The 14,137-nt window shown below is 36.3% G+C and overlaps 2 protein-coding genes across 2 annotated transcripts in view; both read right to left on the bottom strand.

The window, feature by feature from the left end:
* LOC110026300 (probable carboxylesterase 8) overlaps positions 1–444 on the bottom strand; it is a 1,493-nt gene extending 1,049 nt beyond the window's left edge. The window contains exon 1 of the mRNA XM_020727187.1: positions 6–444. Within this exon, the coding sequence (XP_020582846.1) occupies positions 6–340 (335 nt within the window). The 5' untranslated portion in view covers positions 341–444. The remainder of the gene's footprint in view (positions 1–5) is intronic.
* Positions 445–9,079: 8,635 nt separating this feature from the next.
* Positions 9,080–9,748, bottom strand: LOC110026299 (probable transcriptional regulator RABBIT EARS). The gene has a single exon (XM_020727186.1). The coding sequence runs from the start codon at positions 9,746–9,748 to the stop codon at positions 9,080–9,082; it is 669 nt and encodes a 222-aa protein (XP_020582845.1).
* Between the last annotated feature and the right edge of the window lie 4,389 nt (positions 9,749–14,137).

The following is a 14,137-nucleotide window of genomic DNA, read 5'->3' as shown; positions in this document are numbered from 1 at the left end:
GGGGCCGGTGATGGAGGGAGTTGACGAGTGCGGGGAGGGAGGCGGCGAGGCGTTCGCAGAAAGTGTGATTGATGCTTGTTGCGGGATTGAAGAGGATGAAGCCGCCGGCGTGGAAGAAGAGGAGGAGTGGGAGTTTGGTTGGGGAGGAGGATGGGAGGAAGAGGCGGAGGGAGGTGTTTAGGGAAGGGTTGAGGGGGATGTCTTTAGAGAGGACGGCGGCAGGGTGGCCGCCAGCGGCGGCGTCGGTGGTGTTGGTGGGTTCTAAGAGTGGGAAGACTTGGCGGCGGAAGAGGGAACCGTCGGGATTGCGGGAGAATTGTAGGAAATCAGAGGGATCCATTAGGGCTGGGGATGGAAGATTGGAGGACGGCCGATCGAGTTGGGAAGACGGGGGTTTAAGGCTTATATAGTTGTTTAGGAATGAAAAAAATAGGGGAATTTATATACGTAGCATCCAATTCTAATTCATTTACTTGTCTTGTAACTATTGATTTGTACATGATATATAAAAAAGTGAAAATAGTATAATTCATCCTTATATGTATAAATTTGGGTGCTAATCATATATAAATTAAAGTTTAGGCCTAAGATATGTAGATATAAAAGAATTAGGTGAATTAGGTGATATGCATATAATTTTTATTAAAAATAATGAAATTTGCATACGCAACACCCAATTCTTATGAATTTATTTATCTCACACCTGAATTTTGATTTTTGCCATCTAAATAATTTTATCAATGTATGAAAATGTGGATTACACTATTTCTTAACTTTAAATCTATTTTAAAAGACGCATATGTTGAATTCTTTTAAGATGTGGTTTTTTGTATTGTTTGTGATTGCATACGACGCGGTGAAGACTTTATATTCGTTGAAGAAAGAAAGAAACAAGAGAGATGGATGTGAGATTTGAGAGGTTTCTATGATTGGAGCTTGAACCTTCGAAAAACCAGAAAAAATGGCTTGGAGGAGATTTCTTGGATTACATAGTTAGAAAAAGAGAGGTGGAGGGAGAGGGAGGAAGGGGGGAGAGATGAAGAGGTCTGGATTACGTAGTTAGAAAAAGAGAGGGAGAGGGAGGAAGGGGGGAGAGATGAAGAGGTTTTGGAAAAAGATCTCCCCTCCTCTCTTTTTATTCCTTTTTATAAAAAACTGAGAAAATAATTAAACATACATTTAGTAAAGAAAACACCCATTTGCGTTGTCTCGATCAAAATACTGTGATGTGGATGTCAGATAATGCCTTCAATAACAATGAACTTGTGTCCTTGATATTAATAATAACCTTCCCTAATAATTATCCCTCCTTAGGCTGACTAGGTCACCTCCTCGGAAGATGCGAGGTTCAGTTGCTTCGACAGGTTGGTTTGATTCAATCACGTTGGCAGATGTGCTCGATTCATCTACTTCAGCAGATGAGATCGATTCAACCAATTTGGCAGTGATGCAAGAGCATTTAATTCATGAGTGTTTGATAAGATACACATGTGTGCGCGATCCTTGCAATTCCAGCATTTGGACCAACCGTTCCATGTAAGTAGAGAGACGAATGGCTCCCTCCTTTGGATTGGGTGTTGCTTTTCTGATGTGGGCCCCATCCTAACTATCTAGGGCTTCTATATTTGACTCATGTGTCTAGGCATTTTAATTTTGCCTGTGTATCAGTCCTGGTAGTTGTTAGCTTCTCATGCTCCCCTTCTATGGTTGTATCCGAAGCCAAGAAAGTGCTTTAGTTATAACTCATCTGAGGTGATGACTGTCTCTCAAGGATCAAATGGTGCTCCGGCTATAATTCAATCCCACGTAGGTATTTATTCTTGATTCCCATCCCCCACAACCCCTCCCCCCTGTCGTTGACGCCTTTTCTAGTTGTCGGAACCATCGAAAAACACTCCTACTACCTTCCAACAACTCCAATCCTTAGCCACCACTTCCTTCTCTTGTTGTCATCCTTTCAATGTACCTCCCACCTTGTTGCCACTCATTCCAGCATCTCGTCTTCACTTTCCAGCCACCCCGCCTTCTCTTCATAGCCTCGAGACAACACTCTCTTTGTTGTACCGCAGTCCCACACATTCTTCACATTTGTTATTGTCATTCATGTTGACTGTCGACACCTTAATCGTTGTTCTCGACTATTTTTGCCTATTTCAGTCACTCGACAAGCTATTTCCCTCATTCCAGTTTGTTGCCATTGCTGTAACTCATCCCCTTTACTACTGCCATCCTCCTCCCATTCTATTGAAACCCAATACAGCCCTTTCCAGTTGTTTCACTACTATCCATTCCTCCTTTTTACTGTCGCCACCATTTTTGCCCTCCATCTTTGCTGCTATCACCCCGAGCAGCCCTCCCACACCACTCCCCACTATTTATTTGTTGTTCGGCATCAGGGAAACAACGACCTTATTTTTTTCTATTTGCCTACCGCCTTTTCACCCATGCACTACCTTTCCAAACCCTCATGGACAAACACCGCCATCCTTGTAATACATTCTAATTGTGTTTTTCGTGTCAGATGTTATATTTTCTCTTTCAAGTGTGTTGGTTGTAACATCTTATTTACTTTCAACAATAACATATATTTTTCCTCTTATTATTTGGGTTAACTCCGATATCAAGCATGTGGGATCCATTCAACGTATTAAATTCCATATTTAAAATACTCAAAAGAAAGTTTGTGTTTATGTCTATGGCCATGTTTATGTATAGTACCACAATCATGCTTTAACTTCAAGCTTTATCAGTATTCTTAATCTTATGTCATTTGTTGACATTATATAGTCACCAACAATGAGGTTAGGTTTTGTTTTAGTTAATCTACTAAATAGCCCACCCTTTTCACCTACATATTTTTAAACGTATTCTTTTGACTTCAACAAGACTAGATAAAACTATATTAAATGAATTAAATACTAAAAAATTATTTCCATAGCAAATTTCCAGCACAAGGCAGAGGCAACAATAAGTAGAAAAAAGTGCGGATTAATTCAAGATAAATGCCATATAACAAATAATATATCTACTTTGTTGGAGATTAGCTGTCGCACAAGTCAAAATAGTTTAGCAAACTTTGATCGACTCCCCATTTAAATATAAAATTAAATACACAATTAATTATGCAATATAACTGTGTCGCGTATCTCGGTCTGGGGTTATAATCCCCTCTGATACTGTTGACCTTAAGGAGGTGGTACTCGAATTGTTAGACACATTAGTAATGGTTGGAGTCTCGTATAATAGTCTGACCATTTCTTTAGAAAAACATAATGATTGGAGACTCGTATAATAGTCTGACCATTTCTTTAGAAAAACAATAAAATTATGAAATATAATTGAATTTGATTTTTATTCAAACTCAGATAAATTCAGCTGTGTGTTCTGTTTGGTCAGTTCAACTTAGTTGTTGAGAAATCTAAAATAGTTCAATTTATATTCAAAATGACTGAAATTAATAGTTAGGCGTATGGCCTGTACTAGATATTATAAGATAAGATATTCCTTGAAAAAAAAAAAGATAGTATATCTTATTAAATTATTTGATTTATTCTAAAATGATTTAAATATAAAAATTAATTTTGTAGTCACGTATTACATTTATCATACAATATATTTAATAACGTTAAAATTCATTCAACATGATCAAAGCTTGATAAGAATGGAAAATTATTCTCTCAAAACTTCTAAACATAGAGAACCATTTGGAGTCCAATGAAATCACGCCACTTGGCGGTGACAGAAAAATAAATAAATAACACAGGAGAATATTCCTCCCATGTTATTCCGTGCTATTCAGGTGTTATTGTATGTTATTCAGGTGTTATTGTGTTCTGAGAATATTCCTGATGTTATACTAACACAATAACACATTAATAACACTTAAATAACACACAATAATACATGAATAACACATGAATAACACATGAGGAATATTCCCTTGTGTTATCGGGTTGATTTTATTTTATTTTCTCTGTCACCGCCATGTGGAGTGATTTCATTGGACTCTGAATGGTTCTCTACATTAGAAGTCCTGACATATTAGAATAATTTTCCAATAAGAATAGCTCATCCAAAAATTTATCAATATTCTTCTCAAGAGTATTTTTGTCCCACATAATCTCAGCCCTTTTGAGTTTTAATTGATTATAGGCTTAATACATCATAACAAAAAGAAAAAAATTCAAAAATATTCATGCTTACAATAATTAGAGCCCGATTCAATAAATTTATCAAACCAAATTTCCTGATGATATTTATCCATCAACACTAAAAAAGACAATACCTGGCTTCAAATTCATGACTCTAAATCAAAGATTTCAAGTGTAATTGAAAATTTTGGGAAATTCATTCTAGAATTAAATGATTGCTACAAAACAATTGTGGGAGCACACCATATTTATCCTTGAAGGCTTGTTTGCAAACTCCACAAATTCATATATGAGCTCAAACAAGTTTCTATACAATGTTACTCCAAGCTTACTACATCATTAATCCATCTTGGATTCACACAATCCAAATCCAATTACCTACTCTTCACAAAAGGCACATGACCCACTTTTATTGCATCATCGGTTTATACGGTTGCCATTATTATCACGGGTTCCTGTCCATACTTAATTGCATCTCTAAAATCCAATATTTATGCATCTCTAAAATACGTTGGCATCCATTTTTTGATGTTATATGCATGGGACATTCTCGCAGAGTGCACAACACTGTAATTGAGGTCTACACTGCCATAGTCGTGCCCCAAGTTGATCATGGCCAAGCCGACATTGCCTCCGGTACCCTCCATGTTGATGTTCATTCCTATGACACTGGGTCGTATCCTGCTGATATGGGCATTTCCAAACGGAGACCATCAACTAAAGAACCCCACATCAAGTTCGGACCATAAGTCCAAAGCTCAGGTAGATGAATTTCCTGTTAGAACCGCTCTGCTCGATGATATGTGGACAATTCAGCATCTCGAACTCTTTTGAGACACATTTAAAGTCCCTACGGAGGTCCAAGAATTGTGACCTACTCACATGTGATCCTTTGGAGGTCCCACGAGGCCCGGAACCCCATTGTGAGCTTTTTAGAAGCCTAAAATTTTTGGGGTCTAGTGTGACCACGCCTAATTTAAAAAAGGCCACGCCTAAACCCGGTGTAGCCACTCCAAGTCCACCTAAAATAACCCAAAAAGCTCTTCGAGTGTAGTCACACCTTAAGATAGAGCGTCCAGAGTAATTACGTTGGCCCTTGGGCATGGCCACACCAGCCGTCTTTTCATGATGCCCTGAATAGTGGACTGACAATGCCTAAGCCCAGTGTGGCTACGTCGTCAGGACCAGTTCGTGAATTTTGGACCTCTGGTCCCAGATTCCTTTCGGCAAGCGACCATGACTGGTGGGCCATATCCTTTTGTCTGGTTCTTCCCTAAATATTGTATGAGAGATATTTTGGGGTCATTCTAGTTTGAGAAAACGACTTAGACCCCTTGGATCTTTTACTCAGGGCTATTTAACCAAGGGGAGGTGGCTCATTTGTAGGGATCAACCACCATTGTTGTTGGAGAGGAGTGTTGGAGCAAGGAGGAAATTCAAGAGTTTCTACGGAGATTTCTTCAGGGATTCCATCATTTTCTTCAAGGAGAAGCTAAGTCAAACCTTTTCCTTCATTTTCTTGATCTCTCCTCTACTTTGTTGGTCATCTTCCTTGTCTCTGGTGACACTCCGGCAAGATGATGAGGAGAGCTTCTTCATCACTTGGGAGAAGAAATCCGGTCATCTTCTCCATCTATGACGACTCTACGATAAGGAGAGATTTCTCCTATAAGAAGAAAAGCTTCGATCAACCGTCGTGACTTCTCAAACCCTTTGCATTTTCTTTCTTAGTTGACCTTAGGAGTAGATCTTGCTAGGTATTGTGGGTTTTGGTCACCCAAAGAAGGCGAGTTTGACCAGCTACACGGTATCATCTGACTCAATCGATTGCTCAGTAATTCAATTGGTCAAATGATATCGGTTGACCCGTCCATACTCCTTTTAATTGGCCAAATTTGTGATGTCACTGTTGGTTTGGTGCCTAGCCATGGGATATGTGGACAACCCTGAGACACCGGTCTTTTTATATATTTGACTTGTTTTATCGTCTTTCCTGCATGATTGTATGCTTGGATTGGCTTCCCTATTTCTTTCTGGTTTGTGTGGGATGTTACTAAATTTATAATTTAGTCTCTTCCAATGACCTCAAAATTACAAATTTTCTAATTAAAAAAAATCCTAATCAAAATTTCAAGACTAATTAAAATTTAAAATTAAAAGATTCAATATTTTAAAATATTTCTCTTACTTTCCTGCATGGTCTTTAGGCTTGATTTAAAACGGATTGCCTAGCATGGGCATATCCCAAGTCATACTAATAAGGCTTCCATGCTTAAGACTTGAAAAGACAACTGCATCGTTTGCATGTATCGAGGAGAAGCCTCCGTGCTTCTTCAACCCAACTGGCCTAGCATAAATTTCTGCTTAGGTTATTAGATGACTCCCCGACCCAAACAAGGTGCATCTTTTTATCGGAGTGTTTCCAAATTTATAGCTGAACCTCCCTTTCTTTCCTTTCCAGCAACATCCTTACCATTTTTGCGGGTGTAATCCGACCTCTTGGAGCTCTACCTGACAGTCATAGGATAGAGTTTCGTTCATTTGACCTTTGGGCTAATGAGGTTCCCGTGAACGTCACAATTCACAGATTGTTGATTGAGGATCTCAAGACACATTTGGTTGACTACTTCACCATCAGGTTGACTTAGAGCTCTAGCAGCTTGGGATGACGGGCCTGTGGTTCCCAGATTTGACTACCTCTACCTTTAATGGATTGATTCTTCATTCCTTTAACTACCACTATTGAGTCCTTTCTTTCCCTTTTCCTTTGTTGATATCATCTCAATGCCCTGATTACCGATAAGTTATCACCCATTTGGGATATAACGATTTGTATTCTGCTCTTATGGACTAGATGTGCCTTGATGTATCGGGAATATCTGTTATAATGATTTAGTTATTTCGCAGGTTTCGTATGTCGATGCATCTTTTTCCCATGCGGGGACCACAAGAGACTCACTCTCCACCCCATGGCTTAGTGAGAGCTTTGAATGCATTGGAACTTTCCCATGCTAAAAAATCATCATCTGATAGCCCTGTGCTTGTTTTTACTAATAAGATAAGCAAAAATTCTTTAGATCAAGAGTATTATGAGGCAACTCCCAATGTGTAATAAACCAAGTGGAATGCATCCCCTTGGGAGCACTCTCAACCATAAGATAGGCAAACACGCCTGAATTTCTAGATATGGATAGTCTATATATGTATTCTTTCGCGGATATTGGTCCAAGGTGCATCCGCCCGATCTTGTTTGGGCAGGTATACTTGATCAATCCTTGCGATGTTTATCGCAAATAAGTTCTCCATGTTTTTCTTGCTCTTTATTTGTCTTGTTCGTTGTATGTCCATTTTCCGTTTCATTTCTTCTTCAGATCATTCTTATGATTCAGAAGAGAGACTTGTTCAGAAAGGGAATTATACGACGATGAAAAAACCGGCAACTCCTTAAAAAAATAAAAATGAAAAAAGAAACATAAACAAAATCCAATATTCATACCTAATTTCAAATAAAAGTCCTTGAAGAACTTGAGTATTTCCTTACTCATGAAGTTACTCTGTTTAACAATGAACTAGCTAGTTATATCACAATGCCACTACACTCTTAAATTATTTGAAGATACCGGTTTACCTCCCATTAAATTGAAACAAACACACTCCATGGATCCTGATAATAAACTTAATGACACCAATGCTCATTGATCCTTCATCATATATATGCTTACTTAGTCATCTTCTATATTTAAAATCATCATGACCTGATATTACTATAGTTGTTCACAAACTAAGTCATTTCTTAGCATAACCCAGATGCATGCATACGGCAATTGCACAATATCTTCTATTCTGTCTAAAATTTATAGCCCGATAAGGACAATTTTTTTTTGCTGCTACTCCTTTCTTTCAACTCAGAGCATTTTCTGATGTTGATTGGGGATCATGCCCAATCACCTAAAAATCTGTTACTGCTTTTTGCATCTTTTTAGGTAACTCTCTTATTTCATGGAATGTAAAGAGGCAACACAAAATATCACGATCTTCAGTTGAAGCTGAAAATCAACCCTTCACAACCACCTTCCAACTTCCAGAAGACAATGATGTCACTACACAATCTCCAATGCTACTTTTCTATGATAATCAAACATCCATTCACACTTTAACAAATCCAATATTTCATGAAATGACCAAGCACACAAAGATCAGTTGTCATTTTGCTCGAGACAGAATTGCCACCAACCTCATCGAACTTATGTTGCTCCATTCACTCAATGATCTTTTCACCAAATCATTACCACAACCTATCATAAATTCTCTTATCATCCAAGATGGAATATTTTAAAGGCATTCACAACATATCTTGAAAGGGAGTAGTAGACATTGTTTATCTACACAGTAGCTAAGGCATTGTATATCAATGTATTATGTCAGTCTACTACTAAAAGCTGACTTTTGTATATATAATCGACACAGGTAAAGATAATGAAATAAAAGTACAGATTATTATTTCCCTTTTTTTGTCTCAATTCTTCTCTGTCTCAACCTAGGTTTCAGATTTACCAACTACTGCAATGTTTTCAATAAACACAATCGATTTAGTTGCTCATAATCTCATTCATTACTCATAACTAAGACCAAATGAGGAAACTCTTATCACACCCAATCATGAAATAAATCGCTCATCATTTTTGTAGGCTACAAACTTTGCAAAATATCTTTCATAAAAATTTCCAGTTTTCAAATCAAATTATACTGATTCACTCATACATAAAAATTCACTTGTACCGCATATCTTTCTTCAATCAAAGCTAACCAAATAAAATAAAATGAAATAAAACAACACCTCATATAATTAACTGTACATACGCATATAATAACAATATATATATATGCATAGGTACATAGTATAAAGCTCAAATCAAAATTTATCCTAATCACCAACCAAGCCGAAGCTCCAAATCCACCTCTTCAACTATCAGTTCCTCCTCTCCGTTCTCATCTTCATTACAGCGATCATCACTGCTCGTTTTGACCAAAGAGAAATCAGATGCTGTTGCACCAAAGCTAATTGTGCCAACATTATTATGAGAAGATGATGACAAAGAGAAGAAGGTGGAAGAAGATGATGAGTCCTTGGTTGATGGCCGGGCCTGCCGAGGCCCTGCCACCACGGGGCAGACAAAGCAAAATTTACCGCCGCTACCTGCCGCCACTTCCGTAAATATAACCGGAGGTGGCGTGTGCCTTTGCTGCGCCTGAGCTCGAATGCGTTCACGGCGATGAACGTTCATGTGTCCACCCAGCGCCTGTGCCGACCGGAACTCACGCCTGCAGAAACTGCAGGCGTAGAACCTAGGCGGCCAGGTGGTCCCTAAAATGTTATTGGTGTCATCCGCGAAGGCCTTTACCTCCCATGAATCACCGTCATCATCGCCGGCGGCAAAGACGACGTCTTTGCTAGGAGGTCGTGCAAAGCTGGGCATGATCATCATCTTCTGCTTCTTCTGGGGTTGATGGGGATGTTGATGAAGAAGATGATTCTCCTCTTGTTGTCTTTTGAGCCGTGTCAAAGGGAATAGACCAAGTTCACGAGTTGTCGTCATGGATATTTTGTATATATTTATATATATGCATATACATATATCTGTGTAGATTAATGTTTAGGGATTGTTCTTGGCTTATATAGAGGGAGGAAACCAATTTTAGGGTTTAGAGAAGTAGGATAGTTACAAAGAGGGGTAACTTGGAGTTTAACACTAGTTATGTTGTGATGCTTTTGGAGTTTAGTTAAAGAGGGAGGAGAGAGATGGTTAGGGATTAAAGAAATGAGAGTTGATTAGAATAAGGTTAGCTATGTACGTAAGTAAATGTGCATGCTTGTGTCGTCATAAGCGCCGGCTGAGTTTTTGGTGCCTTGTTTGCAACCTTTTGGAGAGGCAAGTGGGAGAAGGAAGAAGCAAATGGGAGATGGGAGCTGGGGAACAAAAAATTTATGAGGAATTTTTTTAATAAAAAAACATTTTTTTAATAATACTTTTTAGGCATATTTTGAAGATTGATTTAAGTGGGATGAGTCAAGTTTAATATCTATTTTTAAATGCTTAAAATGTTATCATACGACGTCTGATAGTGGTTGTTTCTGTTTTATTTATCAAAGAAAAATAAAATTAGTTTAACCATGGAGTTTCGTTGGTGGATACTTATCTTTCCAACCTAAAAGGCATGTGGTTCCAACTATGTAGGACAGGAAAAATATTATGTCCGGCATTTGGGATTTCTTTTACGTCTGGACGCCAATAAGATAATGTCACGTGAGCAAGACCAACTTTCATGTAAAATAAGCAGAAAAAATCGCTCGCGTAAAATTCGCCTCTATATGACCCGGTCCTGGCCAGAGCCGTGTAATTTTTATATTACCGCGAGGCTTTTCTGTCTTTCCTTTTTTTTTTTTTTTTTGGTACAGTTTATGATGTTCTCATTCCCATTTATCGAGCAGAGTTTTGATGCACAGAGAGGGATTTCGCACAAAGAAAACTCATCCGTCTCCATTTTTATCCGGTCAACTTCTAGCTCGGGCAAATAGGATTGCAAGACGTGAAGGCTTTAAGGCTAGCAGACGTTTTCGACATAGTTACTTCAGTTAGCCAAAGTTTTTTGTCGACATTGCATTGGGATGTCATTAGCAACGGTAAGAAAGACAATTAAAATTTAAGATGTTAAAGTATAGAAATTTTCTTACTCCAGGAGTAAATTCTATTATAGACAGGAGTACAACATTTATTATTTGAGAGAAATCTTACGTAACATTTCAAATTATATTTAAAATTGTTGTTTTTCATTTGGGTATTTTGATGTGTGAGGAAATTATTTTGTATACTCATTTGGCATCTGTTGGAAGAATAAATGTAATTTCATATATTAAGTTATCTATTATTTTTATTGTATTAAAATAGAAGATTTTTAATTTTAAATGGTGTGATTGAAAAAAACCCATAAGTGTAAGCCTTATTAATTGCTATAACAATGTCGACATATTATATTTCATAAATTTTCCTAATGTGCGTTGAGTTCTTGCTAAAACAATGCCTTTATTTATGGATTGACTTGTATGATGTTTTTCATGAAAAAATAGGACCAGTTTCTTTTGAATATTTTTGCTAAAGACAAAAAAATTTTACATTTTACATGTTGTGTATAAGTTGTGCACTGTAGTAAAGTGATTACATAGGGTTATGAGATAACTGATGCATGCTTACTTTAAAAGGTTATGTTGAGTTTCTTCATTAATATATTGTATGTACGAAGGATAAAATCAAATTTATGATTGAATCTTATCCATTCATTTCTATTGGTTCTTTGTTGAGGAGAAAACTCTATATTGAGCTTCATAGTGTAGTAATGAGTTATCACTATGAAATTTTGGGTTGGCAGTTTTAAGAAAAAGTTTGATTAAAATTAGTGGGTTATCCTGCTACATGTTGTGAATAGTCTTCTCACTGAAGAAGATGTCTAATTTAAGACCGTGAAGAATCTAAAAATGTTAATTATGCAATATTATGTGAGGTTTATTCATGAATTGATTGGATTTAAGATGTAATTTATCAATTTTTTTGTTGTGTATTGTGAGCTTGATGAAGTGGATCTGTGAATTAGTGTATTATGTTAGCTATATTGTGTTATTGGTGAAAAATTAAATCATTTATGTTCGAAAAATCTAGCCTGAATAGTGAAATATTAGCAGTTTACATGTTGTGTATGAACCGTGCACTTCACTTGAATCATTATTTGGGGCTATTCAATGGTATTGGCTAATTATAACATATTTATGTCTACATAATGAGTTATCCTCATTAAGTTTTTCCTTTCTATATTTAAAAAAACTTTGAAAATTTTGAGTAAACTCTCTGGGCACCTACTGAGGTATTTGCTGTGAAATGTCTTTTCACTGAAGAAGATGTCTGGTTTAAGACATCGAGGAAAGTAAGACATGCTAATTATGCAATATTAGGTGAAGAGTTATCCTCATGAAAATTTGGGTTGACAATCTTAAGAAAAATTAGAAAATATCGAGTAAATTATCCTTTTGTATGTTGTGTATTGTCTTTTCAATGAAGCAAATGTCGGAATTATGACTCTTACAAATGTGAAAAATGCTAATTATTCAATATTATGTGAGGTTTATTTATAATTTTTTTGGACTAAAGATGTAATTCGTAAATTTTTGTGATGTGTATTGTGTGCTTGCTTAAGTGGATCCTTGACCTGGTACATTATGTGAGTTATATTGCGCTTTTTCATGGAAAATTAGAACAACTTGCTTTAGAATTTTTTTAACTTCATGGGAATAACATATTATCATGCTATGCGCCCCTATATAAAGTTTCCTCAACAAACAACCCATGAAAACTAATAGACGAGATTTAATGATTTCTTACTTCATATATACAATATATTAATGAAGAAACCCAACAAAAGTTTTTTTACTTAGCATATATCACCTATCATCTGATACCCCTAACTTTACTTCAGTGGTAAAATACAATTTTATATGCTTTCTAAATTGGGAAGTAATTACCGAAGGATTTAAAATTAAATGTCACCAGTATGTTATTCGTTATCCATCGTCGTCGCAGATCTTCTTCATCTTCAAAATTTCTCCTCTTGAGAGTTCTAAAACTAATTTTTTATTCCAGCTCCTGTATACCATTTTTCTGTCAGGTCACACGTAGTAAATATTATGCCCTTAAGAGTAATAATTAATTGGGTCGTGTTTGGGTCATACACAGGAGAATTTTCACGAGCAAATTTTCCTTTTTTTTATATATAAAAGTGGGGTCCTACCACATGGTGTTATGTTATTGGAGTCTGAACGTTGGACGCAATACTTTCCAGTAGGATATGGCTCACCGGACCTTAAAAAAAAAAAAAAAAAAAAAAAAAAAAAAAGGAAAGTGGGGGACTTTTAAAGGGTATAGTTGGTCCTTATTATATATGTTTATGTTTTGTGGTAATATTATTATCTAATTCTTTTTTTATTTGATGTTCTCAAATTTTTGTAGCCTTGATGCCCTTGCATGGTGTTGGCATCAATAGACTAAAATAAATAACACTCCCTACCAACCCATAACAATTTTTTCTGTTGTTGATCTTTTGTTGCATTTGTCACACAATTAACTTTTTGATGCCAACATCTCTTGGTGTTGCCTTCCATTACCTTTCAAATTCTTGTAATGACTTTTCTAGGGTGCCTTCTAGGGTTGTCCTTGTACATATGATCCCGTCATTGTTGCCACCAAATAGTCTTTCTTAGTGCTTCTTTACAAATTTCATTTGTTGTCACCCCCTTTGCTTTTAGGGCTAGGTTAAGCGCAATGTGTCCTTAGCATATTGCTCCACCTATTGTTAGTCTCTATTGTCATTATATAGACCAAAGTAAACCTCCTCTATATATTTGATCCCAAATGTTATGTTTTTTAGATTGTTGGATGCATTTTAATGGACTTAAGGGAGAAGTGCATGGTTAGTACTTCTCTCTTCATTTAGTTGAATCATTTTTTCTAGCTATGCAATTTGTGAGAATTTTCTTTGTATCATTGCTAAACCCACAATAATTATTTTTCAAATTTTTATATATTAAGGATTAAACAGCCTCTTTACAGAAAAATAAATTATTAGTTGAAGGCTCTTAAATGATATTATCAAAATAAGCTTAATTTAAAAATTTTAAGTTAATCTCTCATCAAATTCTTGTTTGAATAAGATTCACACATTTAAGGATCTTACTAAAAATTGGTTTTCTTGAATCTTTTTTAAATGTCATTCAAATTAATTCTCAAGAGATAGATTTAGGAAAAATCAATTTTTGAGAAGAGACAAAGCTAATGTTTTTCTCATTCCCTTACTTCAACATGAGCTCTATAAATTTGTTGAAGCCATGGCACAGAACGCTGACCATTAACAAAAAAATAATATTATTTACGATGGTTCTTTGT

This window comes from Phalaenopsis equestris, unplaced genomic scaffold, assembly GCF_001263595.1.
Source record: "Phalaenopsis equestris unplaced genomic scaffold, ASM126359v1 Scaffold000362, whole genome shotgun sequence".
NCBI lineage: Eukaryota > Viridiplantae > Streptophyta > Magnoliopsida > Asparagales > Orchidaceae > Phalaenopsis > Phalaenopsis equestris.
The sequence above is the reverse complement of the archived record's forward strand: the minus strand, read 5'-3'. Positions and strand labels throughout refer to the sequence as shown.

Coding starts and splice junctions, on each gene's coding strand:
- LOC110026299 (XM_020727186.1), bottom strand. CDS start 9,748: ATGACGACAACTCGTGAACTTGGTCTATTCCCTTTGACACGGCTCAAA.